The 22,166-nt window shown below is 35.3% G+C and overlaps 1 protein-coding gene across 14 annotated transcripts in view; it reads right to left on the reverse strand.

The window, feature by feature from the left end:
* The window catches only part of LOC121264877 (small G protein signaling modulator 1-like), a 27,537-nt gene extending 13,716 nt beyond the window's left edge, over window positions 1-13,821 (reverse strand). For 10 of the 14 annotated variants that reach the window (XM_041168273.1, XM_041168265.1, XM_041168234.1 and 7 more), the window contains exons 1-11: window positions 13,664-13,821; window positions 13,163-13,356; window positions 10,311-10,409; window positions 9,283-9,386; window positions 7,662-8,470; window positions 7,419-7,541; window positions 7,200-7,288; window positions 6,919-7,119; window positions 5,005-5,409; window positions 4,074-4,157; window positions 3,435-3,681 (exon numbers count right to left, since the gene is read on the reverse strand). In XM_041168273.1, the coding sequence (XP_041024207.1) occupies window positions 3,640-3,681; window positions 4,074-4,157; window positions 5,005-5,409; window positions 6,919-7,119; window positions 7,200-7,288; window positions 7,419-7,541; window positions 7,662-8,470; window positions 9,283-9,386; window positions 10,311-10,409; window positions 13,163-13,291 (2,085 nt within the window). In that variant the 5' untranslated portion in view covers window positions 13,292-13,356; window positions 13,664-13,821 and the 3' untranslated portion in view covers window positions 3,435-3,639. Of the gene's footprint in view, window positions 1-2,889; window positions 3,116-3,434; window positions 3,682-4,073; window positions 4,158-5,004; window positions 5,410-6,918; window positions 7,120-7,199; window positions 7,289-7,418; window positions 7,542-7,661; window positions 8,471-9,282; window positions 9,387-10,310; window positions 10,411-11,006; window positions 11,179-13,140; window positions 13,357-13,663 lie in introns of those variants that run through there. The other 4 variants (XM_041168282.1, XM_041168307.1, XM_041168316.1 and 1 more) reach the window with 4 other exon arrangements.
* Between the last annotated feature and the right edge of the window lie 8,345 nt (window positions 13,822-22,166).

A 22,166-nucleotide genomic window follows, 5' to 3' on the forward strand; every position in this document is an offset into this window, starting at 1 on the left:
TGGCTCGCTGAAGTCAAGAGAACACATCAGGAAATGAGGGAAGCTATGGACTTGCTAGAATTTGAGAACGCACTGACTCATACTTAGGTTTTAAGCCAACAAAAAACCGAACAACATTAAAATCTTCCCGTTGTTTTAGAATACTTGAAACATCAGAAGTGATAGGTTGATACATTCTGAGTTCTTCACATATGCTTATCACTTGAGAATAAAAATCTTTTAGGCCCAAAGCACCCTATTCCAACCCAAAGAATTGCTGACACAACTCATAAAGACGGGTTATGTTCCCAGCACCCGAATACATCTGTTTAAGATGCCTCCACACCTCTTGAGCGGTGTCAAAATGTATTAAGCTGGTGCAAATATTAGGCTCAATACTGGTCAACATTAGGGACAATATTTGAGCATCTTCTTGCTCCCATTGAGCAAATGTAGAACTAGTTGAATCAGGCATTGGATCAATCAAGTGAGTACGACGAAGACCATTGCCTTTCAAAAACATTTTAACAGATTTTGACCACAACATATAGTTTTTTCCATTCTTCACCGAAGTCATAGGCATACTAATGTTCGGTGCAAGAGACATTGACTCAAATTTAGTTGTCATGGAAAAAAGTATCACAACAATTCAACTTGGAGACAAGGATACACACAAAATATGAAATATGGATGAAAAACCCAAAGTTCAGATATGTATTGGTCGAAACAAGCCTGTACCGGCCGAAACAAGCAAGTATCGGTTCAGAATCGGCCTATATCGGGTCTGAACCAGCAAGTATCCGGTCTGAACCGCTCTGTTTCGAGTCTAAACCGGTATGTATCGGGTTGTATCGGCCTGTATAAGGTGTGTTTCGGGTATCGCTGGTACCGGCTTCAAAAACTAACCCTAAACTAGAATAGGTTATCCTAAACGGGGATAACTTATCCTAAACAGGAATAAGTATACCGTATACGTGTTACCAAACGTACGTTATTCTGATAGAAATAAGACCTTACTCCGAATTGGGGGCATACGTAGTCGAGGACAGAATAGTAGAGACCTTCCACCAAACACTCCGAGACGTCGACGTCACCGGCAATAAACAAGGCTTCCGGCAGCCAATGACGACGGGAGACTCACTGGTGTGCACAGAAAATGCCAGTGATCTCAATTCTGGTGCCCAGTACCGGAGATGACACCTGAGGTCACTGGAAACACCTTGAAACAGCTACCGGCCACCAACAACAAAGAGGACAACGGCCACTAACCACCACAAACAACGACGGTGATACCACAGTGCCGTCGCACAACCACCACTAACTCCGTCGCACAACCACTAGCTCCGTCACACAACCACCACTAACTCCGGAAGCATGGTGGGCCCATAACCCACAGGTCACAGGATCGAAACCTCTCTCTGATTCCATGTAGTCGAACATAGAGAGAGAGAATGAATTCGTATCTTCATTAACATTAAACATCCTATACATACTACATACAAATGACCATTGTACACTCATAAACTATAATAATTACAACCATGTCCTCTAACAGTAAGGTTATGCACTCATGAGCTTCACAAATGCCAAATACACACCAGAAACAAATCAAATAGTTGCTGTCATCATTTTGACAGCAACATGTTCGCATCCACAAAACACGATACAAGCATGTGATTTTTAATTGTAAGTAAAAGTTGACTAGATGTTGATTCTGTGATTATGCGAATAACCATGACCACAAATGTTTTGTTATTATTATGTTCTTCTTCTATATTATAAGATATGTACATGCTTTGATCTAAAGTTGTATGATGGATGGCTTGCTCTTTGGTAGCCTACGTTCCATGTACCCTTATATGTATTTATGAAAATTATGAATGCAAATGAATTCTAAGAGTGCTTCCGCACATAATATTATGTCTCTTTATGCTTTATTTATCTTAAGAATGAATGGAAGACAATAATATAATAAGATAGGCATTACAAGGTAAGGTAAGGTAAGATAAGACAAGAAAGCATGATTATGATTGAATGCATGACATATAAAATATATAGGGGGCAAATGTATTATAAGTATGATGAACCAAAGGACAAAAGCGAATTGCAACACCAGAAGAATCACACTGGCGGGCACCTAGTGACGTTATCCTCATGTTCGAATTCCTATCTATGGCCATGGGTGGAACCAAGATCAAAGGATCGCTAACCTTAACACAAGGGTTAACAATGTGTAACAAGTGGAACTTAAGTGTATGACAATGAAACAAGATGTATGTATGTTTGATAATTTTTTTTTTTTTTATTGGTTAAAGAGATAAATAACACCCACCGTGGGGCCCCAACCCATGTTTGATAAAAAATTATTTGAGCATGTTCTATTCTAACATGAAAATATATGCCATTATAATTTTTATGATGCAATGTGCTTACTGGGTATTTGACTCGCATTTGTTTCTATGTGTTGAACATCCAAGTGCAGAACCAGGCTTGGCTCGTTGGGGCAAGACCAAGTATTAGAATTTCATTAATGATTTTTAATAAATTTTAAATTTATGCCTTTATAATAAGTTAGAACTTTTTTAGAAAAGCACAAGGCTTGGAGTATTTTAATGTGCTCTTTAAATTGTTTTTACAAATAAAGTTTGATTTATCATTATGAAATCTTTTATACCTAGCTCACAAGTGATTTTTAAGCTAGTATCATTCCTATCATAGAGGAAGGGGGTGTTACAATATATATTTAAAATGACAACGAAAATAAACCTGCTATCTTTTCTATGAAATACAGTGTGAAGAACAATATTTTCTTATTTGTAGAAAAATATGAGAAAAAAATTGAATCAAATAAACAAATATGAGAAACTAAACAAAATAAACAAATTGAATCATTACAAAGTTTGTCAAACTCATTCTCCACCCCCGCCCCAGGCTCAATCAACTGTGCTTTCTTTTGTCCTTCACAAAACTAACACATGAAAGTCACAGGCTGGATGTTGACCCAAATTGTAAACAGTTGCCCTTGAAGCAACTTACTCTGACAGAAGGGAAGAAATAAAATAACCACTTTTATAGGTGACGAGCAAATCCAGTTACCGAAGATTGGCTTCAAGTCAAACCCGTCACAAGAACTCATCTAACCAACCAGGAAAGATCATTTAGATTACTTCAACTTCTTGGTGGTTAATGACTAAGAGTTTGAATTCATCACTCATCAGCTCACTATCTCCAGTTCATCAAACGATAAATGTTCGCTTTATTATACTTTTACAACTATATAATTTCAAAAATAAAGCCATGTTTCATACTATTTATACTTGAAAACACACACACACACACAAACAATTCCCATTCAGCTCATTACTCAGATTTCTCATATGAACGGACAAACATTTCTCTTGGATAAGGAAAAGTTAACAACATTGTAAAAGAAACTCAGAACATGTGGCAATTACCTTGCAAAAGATGACATATGGAGGTATGAACAGCTGGGTGAATCTTAAATGCAAAAGCGCTTCTGCTTTGAAATCTTCCCTTCTACACCAAGTAACAGCATTTTTCACACCTACTCCAAAATCCCAATCTGTAAATACAACTCAACAGTGCCATTTCTGTGCCTTTGCCATGGCAGTACTTGCCCATTTGCAAGATGGAAAAATCCTAGTCCTCATTACGAGCTTCAGGACTCTTTATCTTGATTATCTGGTTCAAGGAAGATATTGCTCTCAGAGAAGGCATACATACATTATACAAAGAAATTGCAAGGGTGTTGGGCACTAAACAGTGGCACTTAAATGCCCAAGAATGATACCCATGCCACCTGTATGGTCATCACTGAAGATGGTAACCCAAGTGCAAGAACAGGATTTCCCATCATTTCCTCATAATAAAAAGCACAACTAAGACCGAAAAACTAATGCACAGCAGAATGAACAGGTTGGAATTGAGGTAAATTTATATTCAATCTCATATTGTTTGTCTTTTTTTTATTCGGACACCATGATTACTATGTGACAAAAGGGGAAGAAAAGGAAAATGCAGAAACAGTGATATCATTACAGGAGGTCATGGAGCATCTAAATGAGCAAACAAACCTTGTAGAGATACTTCTTTCTGAGTTTTATTGCTGTGCGTATACATCTTTTGACATGGATTATCAGCATTTTATCATTGAAAATCTGCAATGCATAAAACTTGTGTCAACATAAAAAATTGCGCATGGACAACCCTTCCCCCTCTCTTTCTTTTCTTCACAAACACATAATACCTGCGACAACAGTGATAACTATAGTGATATTGAATATTTTATTATATAGTTATTAGTATTCTTAACATCGTATTCAAATTTTAATCTAAATGGTTTCCTATCTCAAGGGTATTTCAAAGAATTCAAACATGAAAGGGACATTCATGACAAGATCAAGAAAAAGAAAAAGATAATAACCATGCAAGTCGAAAAAACAGATAGACATAGAAAACTATAAGGATCTCAGTAGAAGTTTTTTCTCCACACTTTACTGCTTACATAGATAAAATTGACACGGATAAAGGGAAGACGATACTCGTAACCAAAGAAGGGAGCAAGCAATTACATGCAACGCAAATAAACTCCTATGTTTCATGTACAAATCTACATCAAAATCAAGCAGAGCCACTAGTTAAAAGGTTAGGCTGAAATCTGCATTTATGGCATATCATAACCTCCATTCAGCTTCCTAATGCATGTGAATAATAGCAAGCAATTCTACACGGACCACCAATCAAGTGTAAAAGACGATTTTTGTTATTCCAGCTACTCATGTAAAAAGGAAGGAAGTTTGACAGAAAATACAGAAGATTAGAATCATGATAAATTGAAAAGAAACTTCTATCATCATTTAGTTCCCTTTACCTGATTAAACTAGTACTTATCCAACAAACGAAAACAAATGGCAGTACGATTGATTGGCAAAGGGATATAAAAAATAAAAACAAAAAAGGAACTGCTGCACCCGCCATGACCAAAAAAGATTATGATGCACCTGCCTTTATCATATCATCAAATGAATGGGTTTCTCTGATGATTTTCTGACGGTTCATAATAAGAATTGCTGCCACACAGAAAACTGGTAACTCATTATGCCCAGTCCTAGTTGAAGAGACCACAGTATATATTTGGAAACGATCATTCTTTGACCAGAAATTCCTTGTCAAGCCACAAAAGGGACGGGATGATATTGATTTCGCTCCAATGTTGTGTGGCATGGAGTGGTCTACATTTCCGTAATTTGATGGCGAGCCACCACCCTTCATGGTACAATTACCATTTTCGCTAATTTTTTCTCTCATTTCTAGTCCAGAATCCCTAGGAAGCTGCACTACCAAGGCTTCAAGACAGTTCTCCTCTAAATTGTAGGCCATTGATTCATCAAAGTCAGCTGCCCATATCATCTGCATTTAGACCAATAATGATAAATATGAAAAAACAAAAAGCAAAAGAAAAAAGAAACATAGATCATGAGGGGCTTAGTAAATGAAAAGAAACTAATCTCTATGTAAACATGCTTATATGTTTAAGTTTTTCAACAGTCATGATACTCTTAAATATAACTTCTCAACGTGTTTACTTGAACAGACCATGCTAATAATAAATAGCAATATCGATTGATAGTGCTGATACTTCAGGAGATCCCAACAAAATCAAAATCAAAATCCATCATGCAATGAGAGGATGGAGCCAGCTCATCTACCAATGTCTACCTGGTCTTATTTTGCCATTTTGGTGCTACAGCTTACCCGGTCAATTGAGATCTTATGCCAGCGTTAAGGCCCATATCCATTCATTCTACATGTGAAATATCCTTCACCATAGACAGTCCTCACAATGGGATATAAGATAGGAAGTGTACTGTTTAGGGGACACACACACACGCGCGCGCGCAGGAGAGGAGAAGTTCTTAAACTCCAATCTAGAAATTGGTACAAGGATACAAATTCTAACAAAATTATAAAAACCATATTTACAAGATAAACGAATAACACAAGGGTTAGTTACAAATCAGCCACTTTCTTTGTAGTTTTATTAACAAATACATTAATTTGCAGCATTATTATGCATAGATTTTATATTTTTAAGAAAAAAATTTAAAAATTATGCCGGAGAAAAGCAAGCTTAAAGAAAAGAATATCTTGATAATTTTGACATGAGGCCAAATTGGAGATCTTCCTAACCTATTCTAGATTCTATTGAACATTGTTTTTGCGTTTCTTTCATTAAGAAGCATATGGTTTATTTCACTATAGTTGCCTCTAAAGTGGTAACTCCAGCTAAAATCTTCAAGGTGAGACTCCACAAAGAACAATACATAAAAGACTACTAGAAAGCCTTTGTGAAATTTTAAGGTCTCCTATTTCTTTCTTTTCAGCTGGTTTCAAGTCCCTTTAAACCTTACAATTAAATCCCAGCTGCCACTAAAATTAAAACTCGCGAAAAATGCTATAACTAAACCATAAGCCACATGTATTGTCGTAGAAGGCCTAATCTTTGAATTTAACAGCTGAATTACATAACCCAACATAAACTTCAGAAAAGAACTAAGAATTTCTGTGAGTCTTTCTTTGTCACAGGTATTTCTTTGTCAGTGTGCAACCATGCTTCAAATGACGGCTCAATAGGGACATAACATCTTTCAGGATATTCTCATAACCATCTTCCCTACCACTGCATGACATGTAACAAGCCACAGACAAAAGTTGCACTATCCACATAACCATGTCATGACTCTTCTACATCATTAAATAATCAGATTTGTGTCAATCTGCCGGGTGTTAAGCTAAATATGACCATCAATAACAATACCCCTATTTTACTGTTTCCTGGGTACATTATGATGTAACAATTCCTATAAACTTGCATTTCAGTTTGTAGCATCCAGTCAAAGAGAACTAAAGAGCACACACCTCCCACATAGAAAGAGCCTCATTAAAAGATAACTCCCGACGAAAGAGTACCAGCAGCATCCGGAATGCAAAATGAAGGCTTTCAGCACCTATATGGGACAAATGCGCAAACATTTCCTTGTCTGTGAGTTCTACAATATGCCACAGTGCTTGCAACTGCTTCATCACTCCAGTCGGTCCATCCATCTGAAAATTTTCACGCTGGAGAGTTGTGAAAAGTATGTGTCAGTAACAGAGAGTAATACTATCTACCTTAACATCTGTGCCAAGTTCAGTAGTACCATTCTCCTCAAAAGCATCTCAAAGCACCAAAAAGCATCGGCATTATCCTCGAAGAGGACAACAAAAGGAGACAGCAAGTCACTCATACCTAAAACCAAGTTTCCAAGGAAAATATGATTACTCAGAATTTAAAACTCATAGTATAAAGTTGGATACTTAGAGAAATCTATTAAAACGTAATCATGTAACCAAAAAATAGGAAAGAAAAAAGCCAAAACCTTGACAATAACCAGTTGCAGGATCAACCCAAGCGTAAACAGCAAGAATATCCGACATCCTAGCTAAGTTTCTTGTATCCTCGTAGAATTCAAGATGACTATCTGTTCTTACAACGTCAACAACTACAGAAGAACAAAATTTTTCACCTCAAACAAGTAGCTAAGAGGAATGTCTAGTTATGACATAAAAAGAACTTACTGTCTTTTGTTCAAATTGAGAGGAAAAAATCACAAATCAGTTACCTATTCGGTGTAGAGTCCAAAGCCATTCCGATACTCTGTCCTCGCTGGCAGGCCGTCCTTGAGATGTTGTTGAAGTTATCGCTACTGTTTGAGGTACATCTGATATTCTCAACCGATTTGCTATTTCGGTTCCATTCAGCATATTATTGGACAACAATATTGATTCATGGGCATCATGATGGAGCATTTCAATTTCAGAGTCTATAGTATGCAAGGCATTGCTAGATGGCGAGCCGGTTGATTCTATAATTAAATCTTCATTGTTGTTAATTTGAAAACTGTGCATTCTGTCATCCTCAAATCTCAGATTATGTTTACTAGAAATATTATCATCATGCAACTTGCATGATGTTTTATTTTCTCCACTCTTCTCAAATAAATCGGTGACAGGTAAAGGAGGAAAAATGAAACAATCTTCAGCCACATACTGCAATCCATCTGCTTCTCTCCCTTCTCTTGGAGAACTGCAGTTGTATGGACCAGAAATAGGTATATAACAAGAAGAGTCATATGCTCCACTATCCGTACTTCCCCTCACACTGACAAGGTCGGCTGAATTGCTAGAGCTTTCTCTTTGACATGCATATGATGTCTCTGTACAATTACAATCCCAATCACGATGATTTTCTAAATTATTAGTGGTGTCAATAGAAGCTTTTCTACTTTCCACTTTAGCTTCCCTTATCCTTTCATCTTTGGAGGATGTCCTCATATCCATAACTTTGGACCCCACAACATAGGCAAGTGAACCAGTTCCTATACTTGAATGCATCATTTGGCATTCCTTAATTAGGTCCTTGTAGCGTTCCCTGCATAGAAAGTATTAGAAGACTGTCATATCAAAAGTTTTTAGAAAACAATATTACAAGAAAATGTAAATAATTGATACAACATTAATTGCTTCGTATACCTCTAAGAAGTTTAACACTTTCTTTAGCATATCATACACCTTTGATCAATCGTAGACGACGTATAGTGTAAAAGAGAACTTTTCGGTAACAAAAGCATTATCTAGTTGATAAAAAGTTATCAATCTTAGGATGCCCCACCCCCCGGGATGCGGGGGAGAGCCCATAGATATAAGATTGAATAAAAGTTGTAAAAACTGTCACCATAATTATATGGTCACTGTCTTAACAACAGAACACATTTTCCACTTGGGAAAGGACTAAACATAAATTTGAACTACAGATGGTCAATGATTATAGATGGTTAAGATCCCACACATCCATAGTTCGATACAAGAATAACAACAACAACAACAAAGGGTAAATTGAAAGCATATAATTTATTTTGTTAGGTAGAATAATGTATATAAGGGATTTACTATGCATCAGCCACTATTCACTCTCACACCCAACACCTATAGCTTTTTCATAGGGTGTGGGGGTGTTTTTCATAGGGTATGGGGGTGTTTTTCATAGGGTGTGGGGTATAATTCAAAGAATTTGGGAGATTGACCTAAATCTACATGTCTGAAGATGGATTACAATTAGAATTTTCAACATTAACATACTTACGATGCCCAGCAAAATAAATCATTTTTATTTTCAAGCAAAAAAGCCAAAGTAAAAGGCAGTAGAAATGAAAGCATATCAGCATAGAAATTAAGAGCCTAGACCTCCGGGCTGTCCGCAATTGCCTTCGGTACTCAGCAGTGCTTCCTAGTGCATAACAACCGAGTAGAAATTCCCAAACATCTGGCCTAATAGATGGATCCACCCCCTATCATGCAGCAAATAAATTGGTTTATAAACATAAGGACACAAAAAAATTATTCAGAACTAAGTCCATGAGGAGCAGTGTTGTTAAAAGCGCTAGGCGCATTTAAGCTCATAAGCTGTCTAGAGCCTAGGTGCAAAGCACAAGTGCACGCCTGAGTGAAGTAAATCACACATTTTTTGAAAAAAATGATAAAATACAATTAAAAAAAGGTTTAAAAAGGCAATCTAATAATATGTTTAGCATATGAACTGTTTTATTAGAGTATTTATGCAACATGACAACTAAGTGATCAACTAATTATATGAAATTCAATCAAAAAAATTTATATACTTCTCTTGTGGCTTATAAAATATACACAACCATGATTTGATAGCCATAACCAAAATAAAGTATATACTTGAATCAAAAATTCAAAATACCTCTAAAAGGCAATGCCCAAAACCACACAAAAAATGTTGGAGTATATTCAAAAATACTACAATACAATGCACTCCTAGATTATATAATCATCAGGTTTATTCTATTAACCCATGTTTTATATATTTATTACATTTGGTGTTTGGCTACAGAGTCATATGCTAAGGACTGAAAGAAACCTTTTTTCATTAAAATGAGCTCACCACTAAAGGCGCAAAAGAGTGCTTAAATTGCACTTTTCAAAATGCACTTCGCTTTTAATAAGTGAAGCTCTAAACCCCAGGCACTTTGCACTTTAAGCGTGCTTTTGACAACAATTGAGGAGTGAAATAAAAATAGATCCAAACCATGGAGCCAAGAAATGTCTTGTAAAGCCAGTAAAATGTTCCCTATTAAAAAAGCATACCAATTGCAACGACGTAATCCAAAAGAAATTAAAATTAAACTGAGCTAAAAACAACCTGTAAGTGGTGTCAAGGAATCTATGATAATAATGAAGCAACGTACCCCCAAAACAATCGACTTGAGCGCTTTGTGGAAACCAAAAACCCTTCCATCACTATCAAAAATTGCGTGCCACTTTTCTGCCTTGAGCATTTTGTTTACCTGCACCATTATGAATGATGAATTCTCAAAACCAAACTATCTTATAATACTAGTAATTTGAAGTCTATTTAAAGTAAAAGAATACATAAACAAATAAAAGGATTACCCAAACCAATTCGACAACACTCACTCTTCAAAATCTTAAAAATTAGAAAAAAAAAAAAAAAAAAAGGAAGAAAAGAAAGTGAAAAGTGAAGATTCATTATACATAAAGGAGAGGTAAATGATAAATGGAGTATACATGATTCTCAAAGTCCTTCTCTATATCTTATTGTAATTCCAAGTAAGTATAAACATCATCTGACCCTAAGGGTCTCCCAGCCACAGTGCAACCAGTGTCCTTCAGCGAAATCAAATTTCATTCATGACCTATGATTTGCAGACATTGGCATGCCAGTATGCTTTAATACGGACCTGGAGTTTCAGGCATGTCTTTCTATGAACATATAATAGTTTTCTGATAAGTTAAGTTCTATTAATAATCAAAATGGTGAAATCCAAGTACACAAGCAGTATAGAGGATATACACCTAATCAAGAGAAGAAAAGAGTAATAGAAAATCATGAAAAGTAATAGAAGGGTAACAAGATCGAGTACCCATCCAATGGAATAGAGTTCTAAAGAAAAGAGATTTGAAAACTGTATCCATCTTCTCGCAATAGTCAAATGTCCGAGCATTTCTTTCCCTCCATAAGCAGGATCAGCTTCCATAAAGTATCTCTCAAGACTAGATAACTTCCACTTCCAACATCCAAAGAGATCTACCACTCTATACAGCATAACTCAACGAAGCCCATACGATTCAAAAATAATGTTCCATAAATCACAAGCTTCATCACAATCAATTAAGAGATGACCAACCGATTCTCCTCTCCTTTTATGAGTACATCACAATTTTTTTTTCTTTTTTTTCTAAGTACGTGTACAGCACAAATCTACCACCACAATGTGTTTCTTTTAGTGTTATCAAGAGATCTTCCTAAAGCATCCTAACAAAAAATGTGACTCTCAGTAGAGCTTCGTTTCTCCAAATTTGCTTCCAATTTAAGGGCATACCCTAAGGAGATAATACTTGGTAGAATGATCTAACTTAAAACTCCCCTTACTTTGATGGAACCCAGCAAAGCCCATCCTCACCAACCCTTCTAAACTGCATGGAGTACAATACATCATTGAACAAAGTAACATTTCCACATCCCAATCATGTGCCTCTCAAATAAACTCAACATCCACTAGTAAATACCGTCAAACAAAAATCTATTAAATCACATAATATTCTCCAGGCAACCAAGAAAAGCATTTAGTTTTATGGTATCAATTTCTTTATTTATATCCATGGAGAAGAAAGCTCAGTATTAGAAGGGAAGAAAAACTACCAATACATCATAGGCCCCATTTGGTTTTACAGATGGTCTCAACCCATCTCATCTCATCTCATCTCATCTCAATTCAATTCAACATCCAAACACCATTCAAACACAAACACTTTTCAATTTCAAATTTTCAACTTTTCAACTTTTTCATCTAATCATTACCCAATCATTACAACTTTCCCAAGCTTCCAAACAAAACACAAAAAACAATTCAATTTTTTCAAATCTCAAAACAAAAATTATATTAAAAAATTATATTCTAAAAACATTTTAACTTTATAATATTTTTATTCCAACTTTTTCTCTCTCCTTTCCCAAAACCCCATAAAACATCTTAACTCAACCCATTTTACTACTATTCACAAACTATCTCACCACTATTCACAGATTTCTCATCTCATCTCATCTTATCTGTGTAACCAAACAAGGCCATAGTCTTCAACATTTGATTTTTCTCTTTTTCTTTTGTGGGGGTGGGGGGAGGGATGTTTTTCAGCTCCACAATATTACATATTTTTCGATTTACTTAGCATGATATTAAAAAAGCTTCCCTAGGGATAACTTAAAGAAACATCAAATAATTGTGATGGATTGGTTTTGTATGTGCAAAAGGAGCAGGGAGACCATTGGTCACCTACTTCTATACTCTGAGATTGTCAGTAGGTTTGCCATGAGTGATGCCAAAAGGGTGGTTGATATCCTAGCAATCTGGAGGAGTTTACATGGCAACCTACAAATCGCAACAATATGGAAGGTGGTCCCATTTATCTATTGTGGTGTCTTTGGAGGTAAAAAAATGATAGAAGTTTCGAAGATCGCAAGAGGCCAACGGATGAGAATAGAGTTTTCTTCATTGATAATTTATTCCACTAGTCAATTGCAATAAAGTTTAATGGGCTGTCCATGATTTTCTTGTATCAAAATTCAGTCATGCTTAGGTGTCTCTCTTGTATACATCCTGTGTACATGGACCATGCATGTAGCTTTCATCAATAAAATAATTAATTACTTATAAAAAATGATATTGGAAATGGTTATTTCATAATTATAGTATAATATTGCATACTACAATATAACTATTATAGATTGATTTGTGCTGTTAATTTGTCACAAAAAATTCACACTGGTCTTACACATATTGGTCAAAAAACATGTTTTAAGCGTTATGTTAGGATCATATATTTCCCAACTATGAAGCTTTAAAGACATAATGCAGCAAAAACACACTTTCTGCAACTATTCGAACAGTTAGGGTCCTAACTCCAGGGACAACTTGGGACCTAAAAAAGAGTATAAGCACGGTGTATTGGAATAACACAAAAGTGTAAAGTGCAGAGAACGAAAAGTTGATACCATAAATGTAGCTTAAGATAGTCTTACGGCCATTACAACCTTTTTAGGCGATTGAGAGAGGCAAGGCTCTCCAATGATCGAACTCACTTTCTGCAAATTGACAGCCCCGGCTTTCCCGCAACTCCATTGCCTGTCCTCCCCTCCCCCACAAGACATCACAGTCCCCCAAATCCCCCACCCCCTTCTTCCCCACTCTTTTTCACCTTGTCTACCTTCAACAACTACAAAAGAAAATGGATGAATAAAATAATATTTACATCGAGGAAAACAACAATACAAATAGATTTGATAGCTAAAATGAAGTTTATGTTGTGGAAAAACAACCATTTGCTTTCAAAAAAAAAAAAAAAAAGCAAGAATTTGATTCCAGGAATATGAAAATTCAAAAATTAAATTACAAAGAAAAGTAGGAAATCGATATAGAAATGATGAATCGATTCTGAACGGTGATCAGATCATTAACGGGATCGCAATTCATATGTAGGGGAAAAAAAAAAAACATTGAGAGAGAGAGAGAGAACAGATTACCCAATGTAAGAGAATATTGGAGTGTCGATGTGAGACTCTGAGATCATGAGGAGCTCCTTCCTCACCATTTACACACACACCCACACCCCACCAGAAGACCGTTTCCTTTCGCCTGCTGTTTTGTTTACTCTTCTTTCCCTTTCTTACTTTTCCCTTTCTTTTTCAATTTTCCGGCAAAATTAAAAAATAAAATATCATTAAAAAAATAATTTAACAATTCAATGAATGAGGATAAAAAATATATATAATAATTATTTTTAAAATCTACGAAGAATTAAATTTTACAACCGTATTAATGCGGAATCAATTACAATTACAATTAAAATATTGTGAAATATGCATTGGAGTTAACGATATAAGAGTGGAAAATCATTATTAATAAATAGTAAAATACTAAAATGATTAGAGAATGCCAAAAATATGATTATCAAATAAATTAATATATTAAATTCAAAGATGAATCAAACCAAATAATAAGACTTCGGAGAATCGATCAAATCAAATGAAAAATTGAATTGTTTATTATATTTTGTATGAAAATTTAGAAAAGTTGTAATGATGAGATGAAATATTTCTTGTATCCAAACGAAACCAATAATCAGGTTATATTTGATTGTTAAACCAAATTCAACTCATCTCAAACTAATTATTAATGAGACTTACTACTTTTTTAACTTATTAAAAAAATTAAATTCATCTCAAGTTTAAAAAATTTAAACATATCTCAATGGAACTCACAAAATATTACTATTTATAACTTAACTCAACTCATCTCGACATTCAAACACATCTTTAGGATATAAAACATAAAATCTCTATAGTTTGAACAAATGAAATTGTAAGATGTTTGTGAGTACTAGGATGGATATTCCCGGTCAGTCTACAGGCTTGGAACAGTTATTTTTGTAACTTTGTTCACATTCAACGAGTTATTATTGTAGACGTTAACTACAATTTAACAGAATTAGCTTGAAGTCTTGTCATTTAACAAAGGTCAACTAATAAATGTGCCAAATATATTTTCCCACCATATAAAATACAAGTACAATTGCAATGTCATATTTTTTTATGAGGGTTGTGAGATACGAATCCAAGTTTTCTATTTAAAAAAATCAGGCTATACGTCATCAAGCCATCGAGTTCTTGATAACGTTGCACTTAATTATACACATTTTTAAAAAATTTAAATTCAACTTTCTTTACACTTAACTATACACCTTTCTTGTTTATTATGTTATTATATATTCACATGTTATGATTGACTTATAGTTTAAAAATAGAATGAGGTAGTGGATTGAATTCTAACCTTGCAAAGGAGTCGTCTTTTTATAGAAATAAAAAAAAAATAAAAAGAAATATGCGTCTTTAATATGATTGCATGAGATTGTAAACCATTTAAAAAATTCAAAATATATATATATATATATATATATTCATGTGTTGTTTATTTAATTATGTTCTATGTTAAATGAGAAAAGAAATTATAATAAAGTTGCAATTAATCTTGTATTTCTTTGATATAACATAATTATCCGATTTTTATAGTAATTAATGTCGTGAGAGATTAGGAAAAATAGATGTTCTAAATTCACTTGTGTTGGAAGACTATTATTCATAATTATAGTGGTAATATAACCACTTGAAAAAGAAAAGAGAAAGTTCATAAAAGGTTATCATAGAATAGGGTTTATGAAAATGATGAATTTTGACTAAGCAAATGATGACTTTGATTTTGCTTCAAATGTGAAAAAGAAAGTGTACAAAAGGGTTTAAATGCTCACCATTCATGAAAACAACTTTCAAGTAATCCGACCTAAGATTTGATAGGTTCGAAAATAGGAAAAGTAATAGGTCTATAGGTCTATACAGAAATATGATAAAAATAAAATAATAAACTAATGTGATTTGATATGAAATATTAGATTTATTTTATAATTACAAGTGAATTTATAAAATGGCATGACTTCCGTAAAGCAAGAATCAGCCAAAAAAGTTTGCACGAGACTTCACTCTAGTCTCGCTTGAGTAAAAATAGCTAAGGCCTCATTTGGATTCAAAGATAAGTTGAAATGGTTTGTGAATTGTAGACTAAAATATTATTAGAATATTATTTTTCAATATTATTAATGTTTTGAGATTTGAAAATGTTGAATTGTTTATTATATTTTGTGTGTGAATTTGAAAAAGTTGTAATGATAAGATGAGACAAGTTGAGATTGTTGATGAATAATCTCACATTGTCTGTGGACAAGGTTTTAGGCATGTTTATAAAAAATGAGCAATCATCTCTTGTTGAACCGGTTTTATGAGATGAGTTAGGCTTATGAATTTTTTCATGTTATCAGAGTCTCCTACAGGACGAATGGGGGTCCACACTACTTACCCCATGACAAGGATCAGAAAAAAAATACTGGCATGCACATGAGGAAGTGTGTTGAGGAATAATTACAAAGTCTTGGGCATCTTTATAAGAAATAAACAATCATTTCTTGTTGAACTGGTTTTATGAGATGAATTAGGCTCATGAATTTCTTCAGAGATGAGTTGAAGTGAGTTTCTAATTCAAACGAGGCCTAAATCTACTAAATGCTTATTTTAAGATACAATTTTAATCCAATAACTGTTGAGACAATTAGAAAATTTGTGGAACAATTATTATTATTATTATTATTTAATATGTAATTATGAAAATAATCTTTGGCAGTGTTTTTTTTCTATTACCTGTTATTTTAGATTATGTGCTTTAAAATTTAAGAAAGAGTTGTTTTGTTTTTGCGAAGTAGATATGTGTTTTGTCTATTTTGTTACATTCGCAACGTTAGTTGCATTAATTGGTATCAGAGCTTGATTCATTTTTTGCCATAACATGTGGATGCAATGAATGAATTGCTCAAGTGGAGGAATTGCATGAATACAATGTAACAACTGAATGAATGCAAGTGATGGTAGATCTGATTGTTAGGATGGACACTTTGGAGGTGGCACCACGGCTTTGACATCATTAGAATCCGCTTTATCGGACAAGAGACTAGGAAGATAATGACTATGATTCTGATAGTGAAGAACATGCAGAGTTGAGGAAACTTGAGATTTTACCATGATATACCCTTTAAGGAGTTTCTTGAGATTCTATGGCAAACTATCACGACTACCTTGAGGAAAATGAGCTTGAGTATTAGCATTCGTAGGGTTCTATTGCAACCTATGATGACAAGCCCTATTGCAAAAATTTTGGAGATAAATTGTTGAGCAATATTTTATTTATAGTTGGTCAAAACAATTTCAACATTATTACGATGATGAAGAGGAGATCACAAAAGAAGAAGAAAATGGAATTGACTGGACAAAAGAAGAGAACGGTGGAATTGATGGGGCAATCAAGATAAGGACATATATAATTCAGGAGCAAATTCTCTCAGACCTGAAGAGAATAAGGCAGGGAGCATGGTTACCAAGGACACAAAATGGTTTAAAGAACAAGATAGCTTGAAGAAGGAAGAAAATTGAACAAGAATATTGAACATGAGAGTCCACTCAAGTCCCTGTCGTGCGAGATCAACCAGAGAATTCGCTCGAGATTTCACTCAAACCCTAGTCAAGCAAAAATGGCTAAATATGTTTAAATGCATATATTAAGATAGTTTTAATTCAATTTAAGTTGTAATTAGTATTTGAAATAATCAGAACGTCTATGGATGAAATATTATTAATAGAAATTAGGTTTTTAAATAGTTTACAATTTAATCTAGAGTTTGATTGGGAATAATTTTAGAGTTTCATTTTATTTTAAAGACTTCAATTGTAAGGGCTAGCCTTGGTTTAATTTAAGGTTGATATAAAGAAAGTAGTTCCTCTCTGAGGTAGAGGTTTCTCTCCTGTCGAGTGCAGGATCTCATCAATCATCTTGATTTAACATTACTTTGTTGCTCTCGATGCATACTTGACACAGTATGGATCCGAGTCTTGATTCATTGTGTGCGCGCTTGTCGTTAACTGAACAGGAGGAAGAAGTTCTCAAGGTTGAGGAGCATTCGTTGGGGATGTTCTTGTTAGGAGTGAAAGATTTTTGTTGTTCAAGTTGTTAACTTCCAAACATTTCAGCAAGGAAGCGCTTAAGTCTACCATGAAGAAGGTTTGGCGCCCTACCCATGCATTAACCATTCGTGATTTACAACCAACATTGTTTATTGCTGGGTTCGAAGATATGAAAGATAAAGATCGTGTTAAATGTGATGGCCCTTGGAACTTTGATAAGCAACTTGTTTTAACAAGTGATGTGGATGGATTGAAACAAACTCACCAAATTCATCTTACTGAGACACTGTTTTGGGTCCGTATTCATAACCTGCCAGTTATGGCACGAAACGCTACTATGGGAAACATCATTGGGAAGGCTATAGGCAAGGTTGTGGCAATTGATTTAGATCCCGATGAAATGTCTTGCAGTGAGTTTATGCGTATAAGGGTTTGCATGGATGTGTTGAAGCCTATTTTACGTGGAAAGAAGGTCTGTGTGGGATCATCTCAGCCTGTCTGGGGGAATTTCATGTACGAATGCCTTCCTAATCTATGTTATCTCTGTGGATTGATAGGATATAGCCATCGTGACTGTGAAGTTTGGGAGGAGTCTATGAATTCGTTGAAAGTTTCTGAATTTCCCTACAATACTTGGCTCCTTGTAGGGGTGATAATAGTCCTATTATGAGTCGTTTCCACCAACAGCTTGATCAGCGAAGTCCATCGGTGCATCCTGAGGAACAGGTCTCTGGTGAATCTAAGAGTAACCCTTAGATGGAAGTTATTGGAGATCATTCAAGTTATGAGTATGTTTCGAAGCAGTTACACCTGGGGTCCAATCCAAATTGTGCAGGTTCATAAAAGCAGTTAAACTATGAGGCCAATCCTAATCAAGTAAGTTCCAATCAAGTAAGTTCCAAGAAGCAGTTATCTTCAGTTTATGGTTATGAAAAAAATTCGGGTTCTAGTCTATATAGGATGTCTGATGCTAATAAAGGAATTTTGATTGATACATGTTTGATGGGGGTCTCTGAGGATTTTGTTGCACATGGTGGTTTGTTACCAATTGCTGAGGAAGTTGGTTTTGTTACTAAAGTTGGTGGGTCTGAAGAAGCTTTAGATGAATTCAAGTCTCAAGTAACTAAGTCACGTAAATGGAAAAGACTCAAGCATCCTTGTATGCATGACAAAATAAAGATTGGCTCTCAGATTGGTGCTAAAAGGGCTTCTGTTCCAAGTCCTGGTGTATAGGCTACTAGAGTGTCTAAAAGATTGAAAAATAAGGAGAATTTGGATGAGGAAGTATCTGGTATTAATCATGTTGATTCGGTGGTGGTTGTTATTCAGCCCCACCGAGCCCCATGAGGATCCTAAGCTGGAATACCCGAGGGCTTGGGAACCCTTGTGGTATTCGAACTCTTGCTGATTTGATCAGGAGAGAAGATCCCGAAGTTTTATTTCTTGAAGAAACAAAACATAGAGCTGCTAAAATGGAACTATGTAAAGTGAAATTAAAGTATGATAATTGCTTAACTGTCGATGCCTCAGGCCGTAGTGGTGGATTGGCTCTTTTATGGAAAAAGGATGTAAAGTTAGAAGTGATCAGTTAATCTTCTTCTCATATTGATGCTCGGGTAGATGAAGATGCAAAACAATAGTTCCTAACTGGTATTTATGGCCAACCAGAAGCCTCAAGAAAAATGGAAACTTGGAATCTTATAAGAGGATTTTCTAGAGGCCCCTCTGATTCTTGGCTTGTCTTTGGTGATTTTAATGAGATCTTAACTCAGGGAGAAAAATGGGGAGGGAGGAATAAACCTGCTCAACAAATGATGGACTTCCAGTTATTATCTGCCTACAATTTGAAGGATCTTGGTTTAGTGGTCCAAGATACACATGGTGTAACAAGAGGGAAGATTCAGCACTGGTCTCTGAACGATTGGACAGATTTTTGGGGAATCTAACCTGGTGTAATGTGTTTGAAATGGCAGTTGTATTTCATGGGGTTTCCAGTCCCTCGGAACATTTACCATTGTGGATTGATGTTTGGGGTGTCCAACCTAGAAGAATAAGGCCTAAGCCTTTTAGATTTGAGGCTATGTGGTTAAGGGAAGATGGGTATAAACAGATTGTGACTAACTCTTGGAACCTGATTGGTAATCAGTCATACTTAGAAGATATTATGTCTAGTATCTTTGGTTGTGCTACTAATTTACAATTATGGAATAAAGCCCAATTTGGTAGAGTGCATTCTAATCTGCAAAAAGCACAGAGACTGAAAATGGTGCAACAAAGAGACCCCCTTGAACTAACCTCTTCAGAAATTAATGCAGCATCTGATGAAGTTCATAAATGGCTGAGTAGGGAAGAAGTGATGTGGAAGTAGAGATCTCGAGCCCTGTGGTTAGCTAAAGGTGATCAAAACATTAGGTTCTTTCATGCTAAAGCATCTTAAAGACAAAAGAAGAACAAAATCTTTAAACTCATGGATGAAGGAGGTCATTGGCATGAAGGAGAAGGTTGTGATAACCTCATCATTAACCATTTTACTTCTTTGTTTTCCTCTGTAGATACACATAATATGTCTTATGTGCTGGATAACATAGACAGTAAAGTCACAGAGGAGATGAATGCAGATCTTATTAAGCCATATTCTGTGGATGAAGTAGGTAGAGCTTTGAAAGAAATGCATCCCTCGAAGGCACCAGGTCCTGATGAAATGCCCCTTTATTCTTTCAACAGTTCTGGCCTCAAATTGGTAATTCTATATCTGTTGATGTCTTCCATGCTTTAAATTCTAGTGATTTTCCACAAGCAGTCAATGACACTTTTATTACCATGGTCCTCAAGAAAAAGAATCCTTTTGGAGTCAATGATTTTAGACACATCAGTCTTTATAATGTAATATACAAACTGATACCCAAAGTCATTGCTAATAGGATTAAAAATGTCTTACCTACTGTTGTATCAGAAACACAATCTGCCTTCTTACCTGCTAGATTGATCTCGGATAATGTCTTGGTTGCTCATGAGGTTCTTCATTTTTTAAAAAGGAGGGGTAAGAAGGGTTATATGTCATTAAAGCTAGGCATGAGTAAAGTTTATGATAGGGTGGAATGGCCCTTTCTTGAAGCAGTTTTATTAAAGCTTTGGATTCCATGAGAGTTTAACTAAACTTGTTATGAAATGTGTTCAAAGTGCCTCATTTTCTGTTCTAATCAATGGAACTCCTACTGGAAATATTATTCCTTCTAGAGGATTGAGACAGGGAGACCCTATCTCTCCTTATCTAGTCCTGCTGTGTACTGAAGGTTTAATTGGTTTACTGAGGAAAGCAGCAATTTCAAATTCCATCACTGGTATCAAAGTCTGTAGATGGGCCCCAAGCTTGAATCATCTGTTGTTTGCAGATGACAACTTCATTTTTTGTACTTCTAGTGTTGAAACTAATGGCAGATTGCTTGAGCTTCTGAAATGTTATGGGGATGCTTCAGGACAATTGATTAATCAAGACAAGATTGTCATGGTGTTTAGTCAGAATATTGAGGCTACTAAGAAGAGAGCTATTATAAATCTACGGGGAAATTCTTAGATTCAACACTATGACAAATACTTAGGTTTGCCACCTTTAGTTGGTAAATCAAAATTGATTGCATTTGCTGAGATTAGGCATAAAGTATGGTTGAAATTACAAGGTTGGAAGGGCAATATTTTTTCTAAAGGGGGAAGGGAGGTGTTGCTCAAAGCAGTGGCTTTAGCTATTCCATCCTATGCCATTTCCTATTTTAAACTCCCCCATAAGTTATGTGTTGATCTTGAAGGAATGATGACAAGCTACTGGTGGGGACAGAAGAAGGAAGAAAAAAAGATCCATTGGGTTAGCTGGCATAGTATGTGTAAGCCTAAAAGTGTAGGAGGCTTAGGTTTCAAACATTTGGAAACATTTAATATGGTTATGCTAGCCAAACAGAGTTGGAGGCTGCTGCAGTGCACATATAGTTTGTTCTATAAGATTTACAGTTCCAAATACTTCCCTACTTCTAATATTTTTTAGGCCACTCTTGGTAATTCACCCTCTTTTGCATGGAGAGGGATATGAGATGCTAAAAATCTGTTGATCAAAGGAGGGAGATGGAGTGTGGGTAATGGCAGCTATATACATATCCTCAATGACTCTTGGATTCCTGGTTTTCGAGAACTGAGTAATGAAGTTTCTGTTATTTATAACCAACACAGTAATGCACAAGCAAAATTGGATGATCAAGTCTCTTCTTTGATTGATTATAATACACATTGGTGGAATATAGCTAAGATCATAACTCTCTTCAATCCAAAAATAGTTGAGGCAGTGTTGAGGATTTATCCCAGTTTTACAAATGAACCTGACAAGTGGATTTGGGAACATGAAATGAGTGGAGCTTTTTCTATTCGAAGTGCATACAGATTTTTTAAGGGGTTAACTACCATTAATATAAGGGAGACATCA

Source organism: Juglans microcarpa x Juglans regia, chromosome 1D (assembly GCF_004785595.1).
Source record: "Juglans microcarpa x Juglans regia isolate MS1-56 chromosome 1D, Jm3101_v1.0, whole genome shotgun sequence".
Taxonomy (NCBI): Eukaryota; Viridiplantae; Streptophyta; class Magnoliopsida; order Fagales; family Juglandaceae; genus Juglans; species Juglans microcarpa x Juglans regia.